Below are 21,334 nucleotides of genomic sequence, written 5' to 3'. Positions count from 1 at the left end.
ACATGGAGTTTTGGGTCTCCCAGCCCAATTAAACAGACAAGCCAGCGACACGGATTTCGGGTCCGGGATTATGACTAGAGACTCGTCTGTGTATCTTTCTTCTGTGTTGAGTCCGGAGAGGCGAAGTAACCCGTACGTGTATCATTTGAAAATGTAGTAGAGTAGTTTTAGTCGTATGGATTTGATTCAATTCATCGTTGGTAGTCTAAAGGTTATGCCCGTCTCAGGAAGTTCTATACAATTGTAAAAAAAATTTTAAGTTAACATAGTGTTAAAGCTCCACTTTATCACACATAAATGATTTGTTTCCCTTGAATGAGCTCACGCGACTAATGTCCATTACAACATACCACAAAAAAAAATACACTCCCACCAAAACTAAGTATTACACAACTAACATTACTTAAAATAATTCTAGCTTGTTAAATCACATAAGCACACAAGTGTTTGGTTCCTCCACCACAACTCTAGAATTCCCGTATGGCTGATAGTGCGAATTCGCATAGGACGAATGATATTGGTACGGGTAGTTCATATGCGTAACTGGAAAGGCAACAATTTCAGCCGGTTTAGTTGTATCAGGTTTAGCTGGAGCCGGTTTCGCCGGTTCAGGCTTTTTCTCAGGTGGTTTAACAACTTCAACCGAAACGATTTCTGCATTACACAGTTTCCTTAGCTTCATCACGAGAACCGGTGTATCAACTTCTCCAACTACTGTCATTTTCCCTGTTTTGTCATCCATTGTTATCGAAGTAACCCCTTGAGATCGAGAGACGGTCACAAACGCTTTCTTCCTGATTTTCTCATCGTGGACACTCAATTGCAACACAGCTTTCTGTAATTTCAAACTTGAGATCAGTATGGTTATAATTGTATATTTATGAAATAAGTTTGACTAAATGGTTTATATATATAACGATCAATCAAAGATCATTAAGTTAAATATAATTATTTTCAGATAGAAAAAATATGAAAGAAAAGGATACCTTAGCGGTCATGGCTGAAGAATACTAGAGTAAAGCTTGAGAAATTTCCGATATATTTATCAAAGAAAGAACGATATGAGGTATGGCTTGCGTCTTGCGATGTTGAACCTTCTTGATGACAATTGCAAGCAATAAGATATCCACTATATAGAAATTGCATAGGAAACTACCAGGAATCTAATACTATGACCCACATAGTTTTTTCTATTTTTAAATACAAAAAAGCATTTGTCCAAAAAAGATAATAATAATAATAACAAAAAAGCATTGCGACGACCATTAAAAGAGTAACGGAGTCAACGACGCAAGCAACTTATAGCTAGTATTGTTTCTCGTATGTGGTTGAAAAGTATAATAAATCCAACGACGCAACGACGAAAGCAACGGGAAATGTGTTGACTGCTCATTTGGTCGCTTATACGACCTGGCCGACGTTGATTTGTGACCTTGTTGACCTATTTGGTCATGTAAGAACTTGTGAAGCAAGTTCTCTAGATTTTGTTCAAGAGATCAGTTTTATAACATCCAAACGAACACTGGATACTGGAATCAAACTGAGATTGACGTCACAAACACAAATATTCCACAAAAAATTAATGATCTTGGATTTTAATTTGTGTTTGGTTAATTAGATATTTTGCTTATTCATTATGAGGAAACATAAATCCAGGTAAAGAAAATCAACATATTGAAATAATTTTACAATTACGTGGTATGTTATGAAAATGCCACTGATTTATAACGAGAAAATGGGTTTTTAAATCCTCAACTATTTGAAATCAGCATTTTTAATACTCAACAATCATTTGTGCGATTTAATCTCGAAATCATGGTTGAATGCGCAAAATTAGACTTAAAAAGGTCAAACGTTAATTTTAAGGGCAATTCTCTTAAATAAACTATTTTCAAGTTTTGATCACAAAAATATACTACAAGGAAGAAAATGACAAAAATGTTTCATTTAATAGGTAAAAGGACTTTAATACCCTAGATATATAAAAAAAATAAAAAAAATAATAATTTTTTTTATATAGTTTTAGATTATATGTTTTCAAATTCGAACTTTTTATAAATTTTTTTTTGAATTTTTTTTTCAAATTTTTTTTGTAATTCGAAAATACTTTTTGAAACTATTTTTAACATTTTTATTTTAAAAATTTTATATTTATTTTTTATTTTATCAAATTTAAATCTTAATCTCAAATCCCCACTCCTTAACTTTAAACCCTAAGGTTTGTATTAGTTGACCCTAAGGGTATAAGTGTATATTACCTCTTTAATATTTTGGTCATTTTGATCCTTAGAGTCTATGTTTGTGACATAAACTTTTTATGTGATATCGTAGAGTATTTCTCTAATTTTAAATATAAACGTTAACTGCAATCAGAAAAGTGATCAAGTTTTGCTTTTAAAACCCCAAAATCCCTAAAATTGTTTCACTTTATGCTACTCCGAGTGAGAGGAAGTGATTTACGGCGACTGAGAAATAAACAAGTGTACTTCCAGTGAGAGGATGGTGAAAACCTACTTTGGAACTAGTGGTAGAAGTTGGGAAATTTTATTGATTTGAGGACCATCCAGAATTTCAATTCCGATAGAGAGTGAAAGGTAAACGAATAAGCTTTGTTGAATCATGTCCGAGTTCCAAAGTAGGTTTTTACCATCCTCTCACCGGAAGTACATTTGTTTAATCTTTGGTCACCGTGAATCGCTTCTTTGCACTTAGAATCGCATAAAAATCGATTTTAAGGATTTTAGAGTTTTGAAAGCCAAACTCGATCCATTTTCTAATTACAATTAACGTTTTTGTCTAGTAATTAACATTTAACATTTCTAAGTCTAATTTTGTGCAGTCAACTAATGACTTCGGGATTAAATATGCGCAAGTGATAGTTAAGTATTAAAATACTGATTTCAAATAGTTGGAGATCTAAAAGTCCATTTTCGAGATTTATAACTATGACTAGAGTTTTAATGGTAGTTTGGTCATTTTAATACAATGCACCAATGCACATTAGATTATTCTACCACTAAATGATATCTTTTATTTTTTTCTATATTTATGTTTTACTATAAAAAAATATTAGTTTAAAAAAAATATTTTTTAAATAACAAACTATTCATAATTATTATCAAAATACTATTAATAAATATTGATTCACTTTTTTTTGTTTTAAAAAATGAAAATAAAATATTTTTTATAATATTCAAATTATCAAATGGATAAAAAAAAATTTCAATATTTAGTAATTTTACAAAAAATTATTATAATAAATTAAAATTTTTGATAAATTGAGCATACTGTAAAGTAAAATCCTATAGTTTTACCTTAAACAAACGCTGCTATCACCAAAAAAAAACTGGCCTACACATAAACAGAAATAAAGTTAAATATTTAAATTTTAGTAAGTTAAATTTGGATTTTAGTAAGTTAAATTTGATAGGTAATTGTTATGCGATTTATAAGCGTATGTAAGAATCTAGTCTATAATGAGTCTTAGAAATTTGAAGTCTAGTAATATTGGTTTATAGATTCTTAAATTCTCATTAAAATCTTGTGTTACTAGTTTGATGATTCTATAATTTTATACAAAATTATTTGTTATTCAAAAAGTTGGGAAATTGCCACAAATACCACATTCATAGTATCACTTTTCATGTTTACACTAATCACTTTTACCCTCACTTTTAATGAAGGGTAAAATATAATTATATCCTTAGGTAGGGGTGTCAAAATGGGTCAAATGGGTCAACCCAACCTATAACCCAAATGGGTTTACTGTTAATGGGTCATGGGTCAACTCAACCCATTTAATAAATAGGTTGAGTTGTCCATGACCCATTAAATTAAATAGGTTAGATGGGTTAATGGTTGACCCATCAACCCAACATCTTTATCAACCCAACATCTTTATAATGAATTATTTTTAAGTTAAGACCAAGTTGATCGAAATGAGAAAACTTTTTTTGTGGTTTTGGCGGAAAAACGCATTTTTGCGGGAAAATGAGTTTTTGCAGTTTCGGCGGGAAAACGTGTTTTGCAGTTTTGGCGGGAAAGCGCGTTTTGTGGTTTTAGTGGAAAATGTGTTTTTGCGGTTTTGGAGGGACAACACTTTTTGGGTTTTGGCGTAAAAACGCGTTTTTACGGAAAAACGTGTTTTTGCGGGAAAACGCGTTTTTGCGGGAAAACGTGTTTTTGCAGGAAATTGCGTTTTTGCGGTTTTGGAGGGAAAACACATTTTTAGGATTTGGCGGGAAAATGCGTTTTTACGGGAAAACGTGATTTTGCGGGAAAATGCGTTTTTGCGGGAAAACGCGTTTTTGCGGGAAAACACGTTTTTGCGGGAAACGCGTTTTTGCGGGAAAACACGTTTTTGCGGGAAACGCGTTTTTGCGGGAAAACACGTTTTTGCGGGAAACGCGTTTTTGCGGGAAACGTGTTTTTGCGGGAAAACGCGTTTTTGCAGGAAAACGCGTTTTGCGGAAAATTGCGTTTTTGCGGTTTTGGCAGAAAAATGTGTTTTTGCGGTAAAACGCGTTTTTGCGGTTTTGCGGGAAAACAAATTTTTACGGTTTTGCGGAAAAAATGAGTTTTTGCGGTTTTGGCAGGAAAACGCGTTTTTGCGGTTTTGGCGGGAAAACGCGTTTTTGCGGTTTTAGCTGAAAAACGTATTTTCGCGGTTTTAGTGGAAAAACTTATTTTTGCGGTTTTGCCGGGAAACGTATTTTACCACCGAATAAATGATTGAACTTTTGAGAAACTCATGATTTTCCAATTCTATCAAACCTTAGAATTGGGTGGTTTACTCACGGTTTTTTTAATTGCAAACAAAATGGGTCAGAGTTGACTCAACCCAATAAACCCATTAACTTGTTAACCCATTAACATATTAATCTATTAACCTATTAACCCATTAATCCATTGGATCAAAAATAAACAGTTCATTTGGGTTAATGAGTCAATTTGGGTTGGGTCAACCCATGGGTCATGACCAATTTTGACACCCCTACCCTTAACTAATCTAGCCTTAGGATTTAGAGTTGAGGGGTGGGGTAGGGTTTTTGGAATGTGAAATTTATGATTCTAATAAATATATAAATACTTAAAAAATATATATAAAATAGTTTCAAACATAATTTTCGTTTTTCAAAAACAAATTTGAAAAAAAATAAAAACAAATCGAAAAAAATAAAAAAAAAATTTATCAAAAAGTTCGAATTTGAAAAAGTATAATTCGAAAACATAAAAAAAATTTACATTTTTTTATTTAAATAATGATTTATTATATATATAAATAACAAGGGCATAAGAGTCTTTTGCTACTTAATGAAGAAGGTATTTTTGAAAATGTCTCATTAGTGGTGGTAAAAATGAAAAGTGGTACCATGAAAGTGGTAAACATGTAATTTCCCCCAAAAAGTTTAGATTTAAATGATTCTACAAATCTATTAAAATAAATGTTATTGGGAGTTGAATTCTTAACATTTTCACTCACAAAACAAGATTTTGAGAATACTACATGTTTTCCTTGAATTCTTATAATTATTACATTACTTTATTTTTATAGATTTTCACAATATACAAAATTTTCTATAATTTTTTCTAAATTTAACAAATCTCTCAACTTTTAAAATCAACAAACTCTATAGAAATCTAAGTCCCACTAACACCCCCTTAAAATAGAAGTCATGACTTTTTTCATGTGTGATTTTTTATTTGGACCATTCCTAAGAAATTTAATATATTTTACATAAGTTAATTATAATATCTTTTAATATTTTATTTTTATTTGAATTATTATTAAATCTTAAAGAAATGTCTAACAAAATTTTCAAATATATTTTTAGAATATATTTTTAGAATATATTTTCGAAATTAGTTAATTAAATTTTTAATTATCACAAAGTATAATTAAAAACTAAATTTTAATTTAGTTTTGATTGTAAATAAAATAATAATTATATAAAATACTTTTAATAATATTTTAATGATAATAACAATTTTTAATTGATTTAATTTTCAAAACTAAATTTAAGAAATATTTTAAAATATGTTTTTATAATAAATGTTCATTATATTTTTAATTTAAAAGTAAAAATATTTTATCTATTTAGCATATAAATTATGACTTATTTCATATGCAATTTTTTTCTATTTAGACCATTTAAAAGTCATACTTTTAGATGTTTAATACAATTAATTTGCACCTCCCTTCATAGATGAAATATTTGATCTTTATTCATGTCGTATATATAAGACTTCAGTCTACTGTTTTTAACGTTTGTGTATTCTCATGAGTTAAAAACTAATTCGTTTTATTATTTAAACAACTATACAAAATGGTTTAATTAATCACTATATACCAAATTCATTATTATGTAATTTCAACTTAATTTGATTTCCACATAGATTTTAAATTTAGAAATAAAACAAAATTATGTAAATCAGTATTTTTAACTAATAATGTTTTCAAAATAAATTTTGTTTACAAAAATACAAAATTAGAAATTTTATAGTAATAATATTATACGCCACAAAAATATTATTATAAAATTAGATAATATATAACACCAAATTATATTAATCTATTTATATATTTTATTGTATAACATAAAATATTTGATTATTAGAAAAAAATCATAGGTCGTGCAGATCAAAATCTAGTTATAAACTTATAATTAAACCAAAGTTCAGTCAGATTCGCAACATTGCGAGGAAAGATCATGAAATGGGCACTATTGGACCCTAAAGATCATCCTTATACGATTTAAACTTCATTCGAGTAAAACAGTGTGACAAGCATACATGTCTTTGTATATATATATTAAGTATAGTCATAAACCACATTCAAATAAAAATCAACTTATATAGCTCGTCTCGTAGGTATCTCGGTTTAACATTAAACTCTGTCGAATGGAAAGATAACAAATCATTATGGAAAAAAGCCCTCACCTTCGCTTAAGAGACGAATTATAAGATGGGGAATTTTCATATGGAGAAGACGCGAAGGGTGTTGTCCCATCAGCAATGATGGCCGATTAGAGTAATATCACGGTGGTTCAGGATGGGAGTGAAGCTACGATTTCAGGATTGAGTAGCGTGACACGCAAGAGGCTTGATTCACCTCCTTGTAACTCGTCCATGGCAAGGATCTAGGCTAACCGCGGTAACTAAGGTGAAGGCCAATGGCCTAACAAGTAGGGATGTAGGGGTTTTGATGACGGTCCATGGTTTAGTGACTTGCGGTGCAAGTCTGATCAGTTTTGCTTTTTAACCATTGACTCCTTGAGGCGAGGGGAAGCAGCTCTAGCGTTTTAAGATTGAAGCCTCTCAGCTTGCTTCCTCTTCTTGGCTCAGTTGAGGCGACGTGATGGATGGACATGGCAGTTCAACGAGGTGTCAGCAGCGTTAGGTTTCTAGCTAGATCTAGGCTTTTGTTTGTCTCTTGGCTTTGGAGAAGTGATTATGTCTATTTATACACGTCCAAGGCTTTAGAAGAAAGGAAAGATAAAATATAGGCAACAGACAAGACTTGACTAAAACAAACCGGTTCAAAATCGAGATAGTTGTATTAGATAATGACATTCTACCCCATGAGTACTCTATGAAATATTCACATCACAAAGAATCACATCGTGTACGCTGGTGTGGGTGAGTTTCATATATCAATTTACATCACATCTTTAGAGAAGAAAAGTTCAACCCATAATGTGCTTTTCGTTGTTTTTTTGTTGTCTTAACCCTCAAGCTCCAGTTTAGCGTTGTAATATATTCTGGTGCAGTAATTACACAAGACCTTGCTGTGGGATTTTGAAAAATTTCCCAAATTGGGAAGAGCAAAGAGTTTGCAACGCTAATGTCTCTACAGTCTGGCCAATAACATTTGCTTAAAAGTGTAAAACGAATCTTTGCCTCAATCTTTCTATAGTTATCTTATTTTCTTCTAGTTTTTGTTTGTCGAAGTTTCGTTCATATAATGATGGAAGTCAAATGATTTGGGAGGTAACCAACATGAAAAACAGAGTAAACAAAGTATCATGAAGACAGGTCTGGCCCAGAACAATTATGGGGTCGAAGAAAAAGAAGAAAATAATTGAGCTTATTACGGCCCTGTTCGTTTCTCTATTAAGACGCTGCATCTGGAAATTAGCATTGTTGTTCATTTAGACACTATGTCACTATAATGCAGAATTTAAATGTAGCATAGATAAAATCTTGCACAGGTTTTAGAGCTTCATTGACTTTGATCGGCGACCATTACAAACCCGCTTTGGTAAAGTATCGAGCTTCATTGAAAGTTGAGGATGCAGCGGCGATGAGGACATGGAGTTTTGGGTCTCCCAGCCCAATTAAACAGACAAGCCAGCGACACGGATTTCGGGTCCGGGATTATGACTAGAGACTCGTCTGTGTATCTTTCTTCTGTGTTGAGTCCGGAGAGGCGAAGTAACCCGTACGTGTATCATTTGAAAATGTAGTAGAGTAGTTTTAGTCGTATGGATTTGATTCAATTCATCGTTGGTAGTCTAAAGGTTATGCCCGTCTCAGGAAGTTCTATACAATTGTAAAAAAAATTTTAAGTTAACATAGTGTTAAAGCTCCACTTTATCACACATAAATGATTTGTTTCCCTTGAATGAGCTCACGCGACTAATGTCCATTACAACATACCACAAAAAAAAATACACTCCCACCAAAACTAAGTATTACACAACTAACATTACTTAAAATAATTCTAGCTTGTTAAATCACATAAGCACACAAGTGTTTGGTTCCTCCACCACAACTCTAGAATTCCCGTATGGCTGATAGTGCGAATTCGCATAGGACGAATGATATTGGTACGGGTAGTTCATATGCGTAACTGGAAAGGCAACAATTTCAGCCGGTTTAGTTGTATCAGGTTTAGCTGGAGCCGGTTTCGCCGGTTCAGGCTTTTTCTCAGGTGGTTTAACAACTTCAACCGAAACGATTTCTGCATTACACAGTTTCCTTAGCTTCATCACGAGAACCGGTGTATCAACTTCTCCAACTACTGTCATTTTCCCTGTTTTGTCATCCATTGTTATCGAAGTAACCCCTTGAGATCGAGAGACGGTCACAAACGCTTTCTTCCTGATTTTCTCATCGTGGACACTCAATTGCAACACAGCTTTCTGTAATTTCAAACTTGAGATCAGTATGGTTATAATTGTATATTTATGAAATAAGTTTGACTAAATGGTTTATATATATAACGATCAATCAAAGATCATTAAGTTAAATATAATTATTTTCAGATAGAAAAAATATGAAAGAAAAGGATACCTTAGCGGTCATGGCTGAAGAATACTAGAGTAAAGCTTGAGAAATTTCCGATATATTTATCAAAGAAAGAACGATATGAGGTATGGCTTGCGTCTTGCGATGTTGAACCTTCTGGATGACAATTGCAAGTAATAAGATATCTATTATATAGAAATTGCATAGGAAACTACTAGGAATCTAGTATTATGACCCACATATTTTTTTCTATTTTTAAATAGAAAAAAGAATTGCGACGACCATTGAAAGAGTAACGGGGTCAATCTTTATCTAACTTATTATAGCTAGTAATGCTTTGGTATGTGGTTGAAAAGTAAAATAAATGTAACGACGCAACGACGAAAGCAACGGGGGAAAAAAGTTTGACTGCTCATTTGGTTGCTTATACGACCTGGCCTACGTTGATTTGTGACCTTGTTGACCTATTTGGTCATGTAAGAACTTGTCAAGCAAGTTCTCTAGATTTTGTTCTAGAGATATGTTTTATAACATCCAAACGAAGACTGGATACTGGAATCAAACTGAGACTGAAGTCACAAAGATTTTTCAACAAAAAAAGTTATTGATCTTGGATTTTATTTGCGTTTGGTTACTTAGATATTTTGCTTATTCATCACGAGAAAACATAAATCTAGGATATACCTATATATTTAAGTTTCAAAAAAAAGAAATAATAAGATTATTGGTTATTTTATCTTTACTTTGATAAAAAGTTATAATAAACTGTTACATATATGATTTATTTTTTAAAAACAAAATCAGCATATATGAAAATAATATTACACGTGGTATATTATGAAAATGCCACTAATTTATGACTAGAGTTTCATCAATGGTAGTTTGGTCATTACTTACAGATTACATCATTTTTAATACAATGCACCATTTCACACTAGATTATTCTAGCATTTGATGTATTTTATTTTTATATTTCTATTGCACAATAAGAAAATCTTAGATTATTTTTAAAACAACTAGCCATATTCATAATTTTTATTAAAGTATTATTATTAAATATTGATTCAGTTTTATTTTTAGAAAATAAAATATTTTTATAATGTTTTAAATTATCTAATAGATAAAACGAATATTTTAAATAATCATTTTAGTAAATTTTAACAAGTAAGTATTATATTTATAATAATTGAGAATACTGTATTTAAAAAAAATACCCAACAACTTTCGTTTTAACAAAGATGAACGCTTCTAGCAAAAAAAAAAAAATCAAACTGACATACACATAAACAAAAATTAAAATATATATTTTGATTTTTATTAAATTAAAGTTAGTAGAAAATAGTTATGTGATTTAAAAGAGCTTGTGTATAAAAATTCAGTTATAATTCAACGAAAACTATGTGGATATCCGCGATTTCGCGGGTATAAACATTTTATGAAAATTATATATTACTATTTTGCAATCATTGGACACATTTTTAGGAAACAAAATATACATATTGTGAGTATAAAAATATCATTAGGTTTAGGTTACTTAGTTTTCTGTAATCTATGATTTATTGTATCACTGTTAATATAAATATGTATAAAATCGTTCTTATAATTATTTATATCATATCATATGTATTTATATGTATATTCAAAAAAATTATAATGTAATCTATGATATTTTTTTTTCTATAAACAAATTATTTTAATTCTTCTATCTTCAAAATGTTTAATTGTTTGTATGGTAATATATATTAGATTAGGTAGTTCTACGATTATTTTCATTTTTAAAATTTTAATTAAATAAATAAAAATTCAAATACCAACAACCAATCAAATTAACAGAATTAATTCTAAACTTCGGATATGAATGACACTTAAACAAAAATTACTTATGTGATTGCTCCGTAGAGGATTCAGCTAGATGGGTGCTATTAGACCTTGTAGATCATCCTTAATGTGATTTAAAGTTCATTCGAGTAAAACAGTGTTACATTAATACATCCCCTAGATATTATTTGTGAAGTGATTTCACACATGTTATCTCTACAATCATTTTTCACCAAAAAAATATGTTATTCACCAAAAAAATACGACATGACATAATAAAATTGATGACATGACATATGGTTAAAAGTGACATGGACAACTACATTTAATTTCAATTTCAATTTTTGGTAACTTTTGATAATATAGTAATAACTCATAAATCATTATTAAAATAAAAATATTCAAATATGTCATTAAATAATGCGATAAGGAAAATATAATATATTTTTTTAATTTCGAAATATTATTTAAATATATTTTTATAATCATATTTTTATTATAAAACAATATTTTCAAAATTTTATACAATATTTTTTAAAAAAATTAAAATTTTTAATTGTATTATCATTTGTTTATTTTTGATATCTACAAATTTTTGAAATTCTTTTTAGTTTTATATTTTGGTAATTATAAAATTTGTATATCAATTTTACTTTACACAAGTTAATTTGATATATCTTAACCAAAATAAATAAATGAAAATCTATCTAAATTATAATTTTAAATATAACTTAAATATAATTTTAAATAAATCAAATTATTTGATGACAAAAAAAACAAATTATTTATTTTATCTTAATACTATGTTTGATTAAATTAGTATTTAGTATTTATATAAAAATATTGGTTTAAAATAATAAAATCGAAAAGACTAACAATTTTTTATTTTTAAAGACAACTAAAATTTAAAATTTTATGGATGCACTGGTGCAGGAAAACACCTTAGTGTCAAGTATAGTCATAAACCTCAATCAAATAAAAATCGACTTATATAGCTCGTCTCGTATGTATCTCGGTTTCAAACTCGACGCAAAAAAAAAAAACTCAAACTCGACGAATGAAAAGATAACAAATCGTCATGGGAAAAGGTCCTCCTCACCTTGGTTTGAGAGACGGATTGTAAGATGCGGAATTGATATTAATATGGAGAAGACGAGGTAATGGCACGGTGGTTCAGGATGGGAGTGAAGCAATGATTTCAGGATTGAGTAACTTGACACGCAAGAGGCGGCCCAAGGCTTGATTCACTTCCTTGTAGCTCGTCCATGGCAAGGATCTCGGCTTACCGCGGAAACCGAGGTGAAGCCCAATGGCCTAACGAGTAGGGCTGTAGGGGTTTTGGATGACGGCCCATCGTTTATTGACTTGCGGTGCAAGTCTGATCAATTTTTTGGTTTTTAACCAGACTCCTTGAGGCGAGTTAGCAGCCGATTTTGGCTCTGGTGAGCAGGAGGCAGCCTGCTATGATGCCTGGAGATGCCCCGTGGCAGAGGAAGCAGCTCTCGTGGTTTGAGATTAAAGCCTCTCGGCTTGCTTCCTCTTCTTGGCTCAGCTGAGGCGACGTGATGGATGGACACGGCGGTTCAAGGAGGTGTCGGCAGCGATAAAGGTTTTTAGCTAGATCTAGTCTTATGTTTTGTCTCTTGGCCTGGAAGAAGTGATCATGTCTATTTATACACGTCTAAGGCTTCAGAAAAAGGGAAAAATAAAATTTAGGCAACAGATATTCTATGAAATATTCAACCGAATTTAGGCAACAAATTGTAACGTCCCGAGTTGTGATATATAAAAAAGCTTAAGATAATTGATTTGTCTATCTATATCATCAAAGTTGACTTATTTTTTCCGTCACACATCCGTTTAGAAATCCAGAGTTAAACGTGCTTGGATTGGAGTACTGAAAACATGGGTGACCTATTGTGAAGTGATTTGCGATACAGTGTGACGGGCATGGATGGTCCATTAACTGTAGTGATTGCAGGGTCAATGATTTCGAGCATTTGGAAAAAATTAACGAACCGACCGTTGGAACGAGATGGGGTCCACGGTCCGAGTGAACGGGCATGGATGGCCCATTAACTGTAGGCAGTCGAGCCGTTATAAGTGGTATCAGAACTCGTTTGCCATCTTGGTTTTGACCCGAGAGACGTCTTGAGATCTGTCGTGGTGCACAACGAGAACGTTGCGTTCTTTGAGAAATGGTGAATTGTAACATCTCAAGTTGTGAGATATGGAAATACTTAAGATGATTGATTTGGCTACCTATGTCATCAAAGTTGACTTATCTTTTCCGTCATACATCCCTTTAGAACTCTAGAGTTAAGCGTGCTTAGGCTGGAGTAGTGAAAAGATGGATGATCTATCGGGAAGTGATTCGTGATACCGTGTGCGTGAGGCCAAAACACGGAAAAAGATCGGGTGGTGATTGAAGGGTCAGTAAACAATGATTTCGAGCTTTCGGAAAAAAATAACGGGCCGATCATTGGAATGGGATGGGCCCACAGGCCGAGAGAGGGCGTTGGGTGGTCCATTAGACGTGGGCGGTCGGGGCGTTACAAGTCGTATCAAAGCTGGTTAGCCGTCTCGGTTATAATCCAAGAGGCGTCTTGAGACCTGTCGTGGGGTGTAACGAATATGTTACGAAAATGTCATGTGGTAATTGCAAGGTAAGTAAACAATGATTTTGAGTCTTGGAAAATTAACAACCATCCGTCTGGGACCCACGGACCGAGAGAGCGGAAATGGGTGGTCCATTAGCCATGGACAATCGGGACATTACACATATATTCTATGAAACATTCAACTCATAATGTACTTTTCGTTGCTTTTAGAAAATGACATTCTATCCCCATGAGTACTCTATGAAATAATCAATATCACAAAGAATCACATCGTGTACGCCGGAGTGGGTGGGTTTCTTATATTTATCGTATTTTCTTCTAATTTTTCTTATCTGGCAATAAACATTTGCTTTTAGGTATAAATATTTGCCTCTATGAGTTTCTTTCTATATTTATCTTATTTTCTTCTAATTTTTCTTTTGTCAAAATTTCATTCATATAATGATGCACAAGTCAAATGATTTGGGAGGGAACCTAACATGAAAAAAGTAAACAAAGTATCGTGAAGCCCAGTCCCGAACATTTATGGGCTGGAAGCATGTTATGAACGAACGTAAATTAACTCGAACAAAGCAAACTTAAAAGTAAAAATGTACTGTAATAAATATCAGTATTACATGAAAGATAACATATCAACCCAAAAAATAAATTTATGGATTAAGTGTTTGTTGACAAATAAAATGTGAACATATATGTTGTCAATAAAGAAAAAATGTGAACTCATGAGTTGTGAACACATAAATTATAAATAAGATGTAGAGAAAAGTGTGATTGTTTCCAAAAGACTTGTAGACAAAGGAAATGTGGATGGTTGTTTGCATATCATAAGTGTGTCAATGACATTATGAACCATAGACACAGAGCCGTGCGGGCACTAACAGAAGCCCAAGGCGATAGAGAAATTTTTTTTTTTTTATGAATCTATAATTATAAAAGCTACTGTAGTTTAGTTTAGCAGAACCATAAAACACACATCTTTTTCATCTAAAATGTAAGAAACTATAGAACAAATCATTTAAGCGGATTTTAGGGAAAACAATTGTTTTCATATTTTGTTTGGTTTCTTAAAAACCCATGCATGTTTTCATTCTAATATATGTTTTTGGATTTTTGCTTACCCATTAAACTATTAATGAGGCTATGTTAAATAGTTTTTTTTTATATAATATCTAACTAGGATAAAACATGCGCCTTGCGTAGTGTGAATTTAGATAAAAATTATTTAAGAAATATCGTATGAAAAAATAAAATTTATATTCTTGATCGAATTAATATTTTTGGCCCGTAAACATTTTTTAAAAACCTTTTTTGTTAATTACATAATTTGTTTACTGATGAGCTGATCCAATTTTTAAAAACATTTTAGGTCAAAAAATTACTTATCGCATAATAACCTAACGTTTAGGCCGAAGAATCTGAGGCCTACTATTTAGTTATAATGAAACTACGACAGCTCGGTTTTATATTATGATTTAGTAATTTAAAATTTAATTATGGTTATGAAAAGTTTACATTTACGTGCCAATCCTATCTATCTTTAATATTTTTTTTCATTTTTGTGTTGCTTTTTTCATTTTGGTTATTGCTCGATATAAATATTGATTTTTAGTTTATTCTCATTTCGTTATTTTGTTTTTACCTTGGATTTAGAAAATGTTTAAAATTTAAAATTATTAAAGAGATAAATACTTAGGTTAAGATCTGTGCCTTGTGCACAATAAATATTTTATATTTATTACTTATTTTATATTTTCTGCATATTATGAAATAATAAAATAATAATTATATATTAAATAACTAAAAAATTAGTTACTATTATGTAATAAATTGGTGTGTGCATATAAATCAAACGACTGCCCTTCTTTACTCGCAATCATTTTAGGGTAAATAAATCAAAACAATAAATCTTATCTACAATATATGATATATAATTAAATTTCAATGATATTAACATAGATATATAGTATACTTTTAATATGAATATTTATTAAATGAGGTTTCTACTCATATGATTTTATGATTATTTGCATACTTATGTAACAAAATTTTACACCAATGATTTTTTTTAATGTGGAATGTTTAGTGTTTTCAATAATTTATAATCATTTTAAAAAACCATGAATATTTCAATATTAAAATATTAACTTTTCAATATATGTTCAACGCATATATCAAAATATAAATATGTATTTTCATATGATGTAGAGATTGATTTAAACAATATGAAATATATATATATATATATATATATATATATATATATATATATATATATATATATATATATATATATATTAACATAAACACCTATTAAAATAAAATTATTTATTTATCTGATTTAAAATTTTTTGTATCTTATTATAGAAAAAAAATTAAAACCTTGATCACAAAAGTATATGTGAGAGTTTTAATAGTTTCAGTAATTTATACTCTTTTTAAAAATTCAAAATAAAACATATACAAAAAAAAATCTAAAATTTATTATATGATTAATGTAATTGTGTAATTTATTTTAATAATAAATAATTAAACAAAAACGATAGAAAGTATAGAGATTGTTAGCAAATCTTTATTATATAAAATCATTAATTATTATATATATCTTAATCGCATTAGGTAATTTTGTAGGTTTTATTTAAGAAAATAATATATAATAATTTCAATTTGATTAAATGAATGGTCCATAATGGACATAATATATAATATAACATTCTCTGGCAATTTAATTTCAAACTAACAAAATTATCAATTAATTCTCAAGCCGCTACGTAAGCAAAATTAGCATTCTAATTACGTGACAACTCAGAATGATTTTTTTTTAAATTTGTACAAACTACATGTTATAACTTTTTAAATGTTTATCTATTAATATATAGGGGATTCAGTGAAATAAAACATTAGAAATGCTTTTAAACTTTTTAAATATGCATGCCCTTAAGTCATGTTACAAAAAAAAAATTGATGTCCTAGGCCAATGTTTATTTTTTTCCTCATGTGAGCACGGCTCTGCATAGACATATGGATGTGGTTATTGATGTATTATAACCTTAAAATATCTTCCCTCTTAGTTTAGTTTAGTTTAAATTAGATCAGGTGTGACTGTGGACTAAACAAATATGGATAAGAAAGCATAGATCATGTGAATAATTGTTTATAAATTATAAATGTGAAAATATTGTGGAACAAAGAGAAGTGATGCATATGGTTGCAATAAAAGAAAAATAAACATGTTGTGATGGATTCTAAGACTAAAATTAATTGTAACAAATTTGTGACATATCAGAGATAAATATGTTATTTTAATCACAAACTAGATTTTGATTCCCCCTTTGTTTATGTTTAAAAAAATATTTTCAGATAAATATGTTATTTTAAAATAATTTGAAGAATTAATGTGTTAGTTGATTTTCTTTTTCTACATATATTATGTACTTTCTACAAATACTTACGTTAACATAAATACCGTTTAATTTTTTCCAATAAGACTCAGAAAGAGAAAGTTGAAGAAAAAAACATGATAATCGAGCTCTGTTAATGTGAACTTATATTCTGATCAGAAAATATGCTCTCTGGCATCTCACCGGATTGTTCTGTGTTATGCTTCCAAGTATAAAGAGTCCAAGATTTGATTGTCTACCCGGTTTTAAACGACTTGACTTTGTTGACGCTAGTAAATGTCATGGCCATTGATTTTTTTTTTTAACTCAAATTTCAACTTTCATTTAACCTTCTTGTTCTCCATAGATAGAAATGTCATTCCTAACTTTAAATTTCACCAACTTGGCTCTACAGAATATAACTTAGGGACATTAGACGTGTAAGTAAAAGTCTCCTTTGCTATCCTGTCAGCAGCCTTATTCCCTCCTCTTGGACTAAACTGCACTGCAACTTCAGGTATTTTGGACAGAAGATGAGATATAACCTGTAAAGTTGGCTGAAGAATGAGCCAGACTGTTTCCTCTCCATTTAGCATCTTTGCAAGGGTCAAAGAGTCAGTTTCAAAGATCACTCTCTTGTACCCAAACCTTACCAAAGTCTCAGCTGCCCATTGCAACGCCTCCGCTTCTGTCTCAATGCTCGACCCTAACCTTTGAATCGCTCTTGCTCCCGCCCAAATTAGCTTCTCTTTATTATCTCGACAGATCCAACCGAGTCCACAGTTCTCTCTGTCTTTGTGCCACGCACCATCAGTGTTACACTTGAGCCAATTTGTCGGGGGTGGCTTCCATTTCTGAACCGGATTCACACTTGGGGTCCTACTTACAGTTTTCTTTTCAACCTCACCTTTTTAACCCCTCTCCCTTTCCTTCCATTCCTCTGCGTCCTCTCTTGCTTTCCAGAGAATGCTCATTGATTTTCTTAATTCTAGATTGAAGATGATTGTATTTATAAGACGTTAGGTTGGTAAAAACAATCTTTAATGGGATCTAATATTCCCATATTTATCATTTGTTTTCGAGTAATTAAGATTTGCAATATATGTTTTACTATGTGTGGAGGATAAATAATTATGATTTGCAATATATATTTTTAATCTAATCAAAATACTTTTTATTTTGTGACAAATGATAATCTAATCGAGATATTCATATCCCGTAAAATGCTAAAAGTTATTAAAGTTCCTATATTTGGTGGATAGCAATATTTTGAAAGTTAAATACAAATATTAGGTAATTAATGATTAATTTAGTGTTACATAAGTTATTTCTAGGAATATAAGTTAAATAATGTCCAATATTTTCGGAATGAAAATTTAATATATTAAAGCTCTACATCGTGAGTATTAACGAAACCTTCATAATATTAAGTTTGTTAGAGACGTCAAAAAAAAAAAAATTAAGTTTGTTAGAAAGATGATATAGTTACCATGAAAATATATCTCGTATAATTGGGGCAAAATGATATTTCTAACTATTTGGTTAGTCTTCAAAATAGGATAAAAGTTAACACTAAATGGAAAATATTAATAGAAATTATATCACCTCTTCCAATTGAAAATTAATTCTATCAAAATACTGTTACAAAATACCTAAAATTCAAAATCAATCATAAAAATCGTATTTGTTTAACAAATTAATGTTTTCGAGAACTATTTTATATTTATGGAATTTAAACAGATGTGATGATTTTACACTAAATACATGGTATCTGGTTTATGTTTTAGGGGTTGGCGTTTTATTTTACGGTTTACAAAAAGTCTTGTTTTTTTTGTCTAGTTAATTATGCTATTACAAATTATGAGAAACATTACATAGACGATATTACAACCGACAATTCTACCTGCCTTATGAGGATTCACGCATGACTGCATCACCCTGAGTAACCGTATGAGATCCATTCCTGACGGTATTCTTTGCGCCATACTGAAAATCTCTTGTAAGCATTTTTTCTAATTTTCTGCATAATTTAAATTTACCTTCTCCGGGAATTGAAACCCAAACTTTTTTTTATAGAAATTGCGTTGTCTGGAATTTGAACCTCAGACCAGGGTGTAAAAACCTTAAAACCTTGACCATTAAGCCACAGTGCTTCCACAAAGTCTTGTTATGAGTAGTATTAATTCATTAAAAATATATAGCATAAATTTTGTAGGGGTGAATGTTATTATAAGCTCAGACCTTTGTATTTGTAAATATATGAATGATGTTATACAAACTTTATGTAGAGACCAAACCCACTAAGAAAAAATGCTTGCAAATTCAAAAATCTGATTAACGTGAGTAAATAATCAAAATGAACTTAAGGGTTAGGGTTATGATTTTATGGGCCTTGAGTTTTGTCATTATAACTTGATTCGATGGCCTTCAGTTCGTTGGGATTTTTAAATCGTCAAATTAAATTTTATGATTGGTTGATTAATAGGTGGCTAAAACAATTAAAAAAATTAAAATAAGGAAATGATATTTCTTGTAAATAACTTCAAAACTAAGAGCACCATTAACTTTGGATGGTTAAGGGGTGCTTAACATTTTTTTAATTAAAAAAAAGAAAGAGAAGAAGAAAAAGAAGAATAAGAAGTGTTTAATTAGACATCACAAGTAGATGTTATTTACAGTGTTCGCAGGTTCCACGGATACGTGACAACTCGTAATTGGTTGCTACTAATCGCCTAAGCAATTTTAGGGTTAATGGTGTTCTAAAGAGCTTTGATAATATAGATTTGTAGATAGTTCCTCACAATATTTGTAACTGGTTATGTCGTAATTAATTTTGGTTGCGACTAGTGACATAAATGTGACAAAAATAAGATGACGTAATAGCCGTGACATAATTGTGAAACAGCTTAACGTTGAAATTCTAACGAATTTATGACTGAATATTAAGTATCAGTTTATGACATAGAAAGATCAAAGACTATATTTTAGTGACTAACTAGTACAAACTAGGCTTTGGCATTCGGGGTCTCAATCGGGTTTCGGTTTTATCCAATCGGGTTTCGGTTTTTCGGGTTTATCAAAATCAATTCCATTCGGATTATATGAAAGTTCGGTTCGGAACCGGTTCGGGTTCTATCAGGTTCGGGCTGGGATTAGTAAATCTTCAAAGAACCGGTACAACCCAATATACTTTCGGATTCGGATCTCAATTGATTTTTTGGTTTAAAAGTACTTGATTTTTACCTATTTTATAACCAAAACATGAGTAAAATCGGTTCTTCAGTTTTAAAATACCTGATTTGTACCTATTTTGTAACCAAAACTTAAGTAAAATAGATTCAAAAATAAGGAACATCAACCATGATCATTCAAAATCAAACGAAAAGTAAACATATTTATTGATAAAAAGAAAACCAAATAAATAAAAGCATAAAACGGTAACCAAGTTCTCATGAAATGAGAAACACTGTTTAACGACAACAAATCTAAATCTAAATACTTCAAGATTCAACGGCCATCTTTAACCATCAACCTTCATGTAATAGAACCACCAACCTTCATGTAATAGATAAGTATTTTAGATGTTCAATATTTCTTAGTGTATTTTGGATACATATTAGGAATTGAGATCATGTTTGGTACAAGATCTTTTCGAGGTTTTGAATGTTTCGGGTTCTATCGGATATCCATTTAGATTCGGGTTCAGTTCGGATAATACTCATAACTCGAAATACCACAAAACAAGATCCATTCGGTATTTACGTCGGGTTCGGATCGGTTCGGATTCATTTTATCGGATCGGATTCGGTTCGAGTTTTCGGGTTCGGTTTATTTGCCCAGCCTTAATACAAACCGATGAGAAAAAAATTGTTACTAGTTGTGAGTTTAAAATGTAGCAAATATTTTTAATTGTATTTAAAAATGTATAAACTAATTTAGTTATTATATATATTCAAAACAAAAAAAATCAATTATTACCAAAAAAGTTGCATATAGATCTGTAAAATCTTCGTAATTAGTCTTGAATCTTAGATAGTCACATTTTTAAAATAAAATATTGCATGTCTATCTCAGAGTCTTTTGTGGTTAAATAGCTATAAACCACACATTGTAGAAATGTAGATCTACGATTAGCCACAAAGCAATTGTGTGAATATGTACATACAATGTAATTTGTGGTTATTCGAATATAGTAAAACTTCGGACTGGTTACAAAACAGTTGTAAAAATGATAGTCCAGCATTAGCTATAATATCCCCATATACTAAT

The 21,334-nt window shown here is 30.6% G+C and overlaps 3 protein-coding genes across 4 annotated transcripts; all 3 read right to left on the bottom strand.

The window, feature by feature from the left end:
• Positions 1-241: 241 nt before the first annotated feature.
• On the bottom strand, positions 242-7,447 carry LOC103844753 (heavy metal-associated isoprenylated plant protein 13). Its single transcript, XM_033281906.1, has 3 exons — positions 6,940-7,447; positions 987-1,094; positions 242-835 (listed from the first exon to the last, which is right to left on the bottom strand). The coding sequence occupies exons 2-3, from the start codon at positions 996-998 to the stop codon at positions 428-430; spliced, it is 420 nt and encodes a 139-aa protein (XP_033137797.1). The 5' UTR covers positions 999-1,094; positions 6,940-7,447; the 3' UTR covers positions 242-427.
• A 1,097-nt stretch (positions 7,448-8,544) lies between these two features.
• On the bottom strand, positions 8,545-12,721 carry LOC103844752 (heavy metal-associated isoprenylated plant protein 13). 2 transcript variants are annotated; one of them, XM_009121562.3, is made up of 3 exons: positions 12,167-12,721; positions 9,295-9,405; positions 8,545-9,143 (listed from the first exon to the last, which is right to left on the bottom strand). In XM_009121562.3, the coding sequence occupies exons 2-3, from the start codon at positions 9,304-9,306 to the stop codon at positions 8,736-8,738; spliced, it is 420 nt and encodes a 139-aa protein (XP_009119810.2). In that variant the 5' UTR covers positions 9,307-9,405; positions 12,167-12,721; the 3' UTR covers positions 8,545-8,735. The 2 variants fall into 2 exon arrangements, with proteins under 2 accessions (XP_009119810.2, XP_009119811.2); XM_009121563.3 differs by having other exon boundaries at positions 9,295-9,402.
• A 4,739-nt stretch (positions 12,722-17,460) lies between these two features.
• On the bottom strand, positions 17,461-19,050 carry LOC103846078. Its single transcript, XM_018655357.1, has 2 exons — positions 18,973-19,050; positions 17,461-17,919 (listed from the first exon to the last, which is right to left on the bottom strand). The coding sequence occupies exons 1-2, from the start codon at positions 19,048-19,050 to the stop codon at positions 17,461-17,463; spliced, it is 537 nt and encodes a 178-aa protein (XP_018510873.1).
• Between the last annotated feature and the right edge of the window lie 2,284 nt (positions 19,051-21,334).

The sequence above is a fragment of the Brassica rapa genome, chromosome A10 (genome assembly GCF_000309985.2).
Source record: "Brassica rapa cultivar Chiifu-401-42 chromosome A10, CAAS_Brap_v3.01, whole genome shotgun sequence".
Taxonomy (NCBI): Eukaryota; Viridiplantae; Streptophyta; class Magnoliopsida; order Brassicales; family Brassicaceae; genus Brassica; species Brassica rapa.
This window is presented reverse-complemented; position numbering and strand designations above follow the sequence as displayed.

What these genes read in the sequence shown, in the direction of transcription:
- LOC103846078 (XM_018655357.1), bottom strand. Translation starts at nt 19,050, where the DNA reads ATGGCGCAAAGAATACCGTCAGGAATGGATCTCATACGGTTACTCAGG. An exon ending in CATGCGTGAATCCTCATAAG is followed by an intron (nt 17,920 to 18,972) that starts GCAGGTAGAATT and finishes AATCCGGTTCAG; the next exon opens with AAATGGAAGCCACCCCCGAC.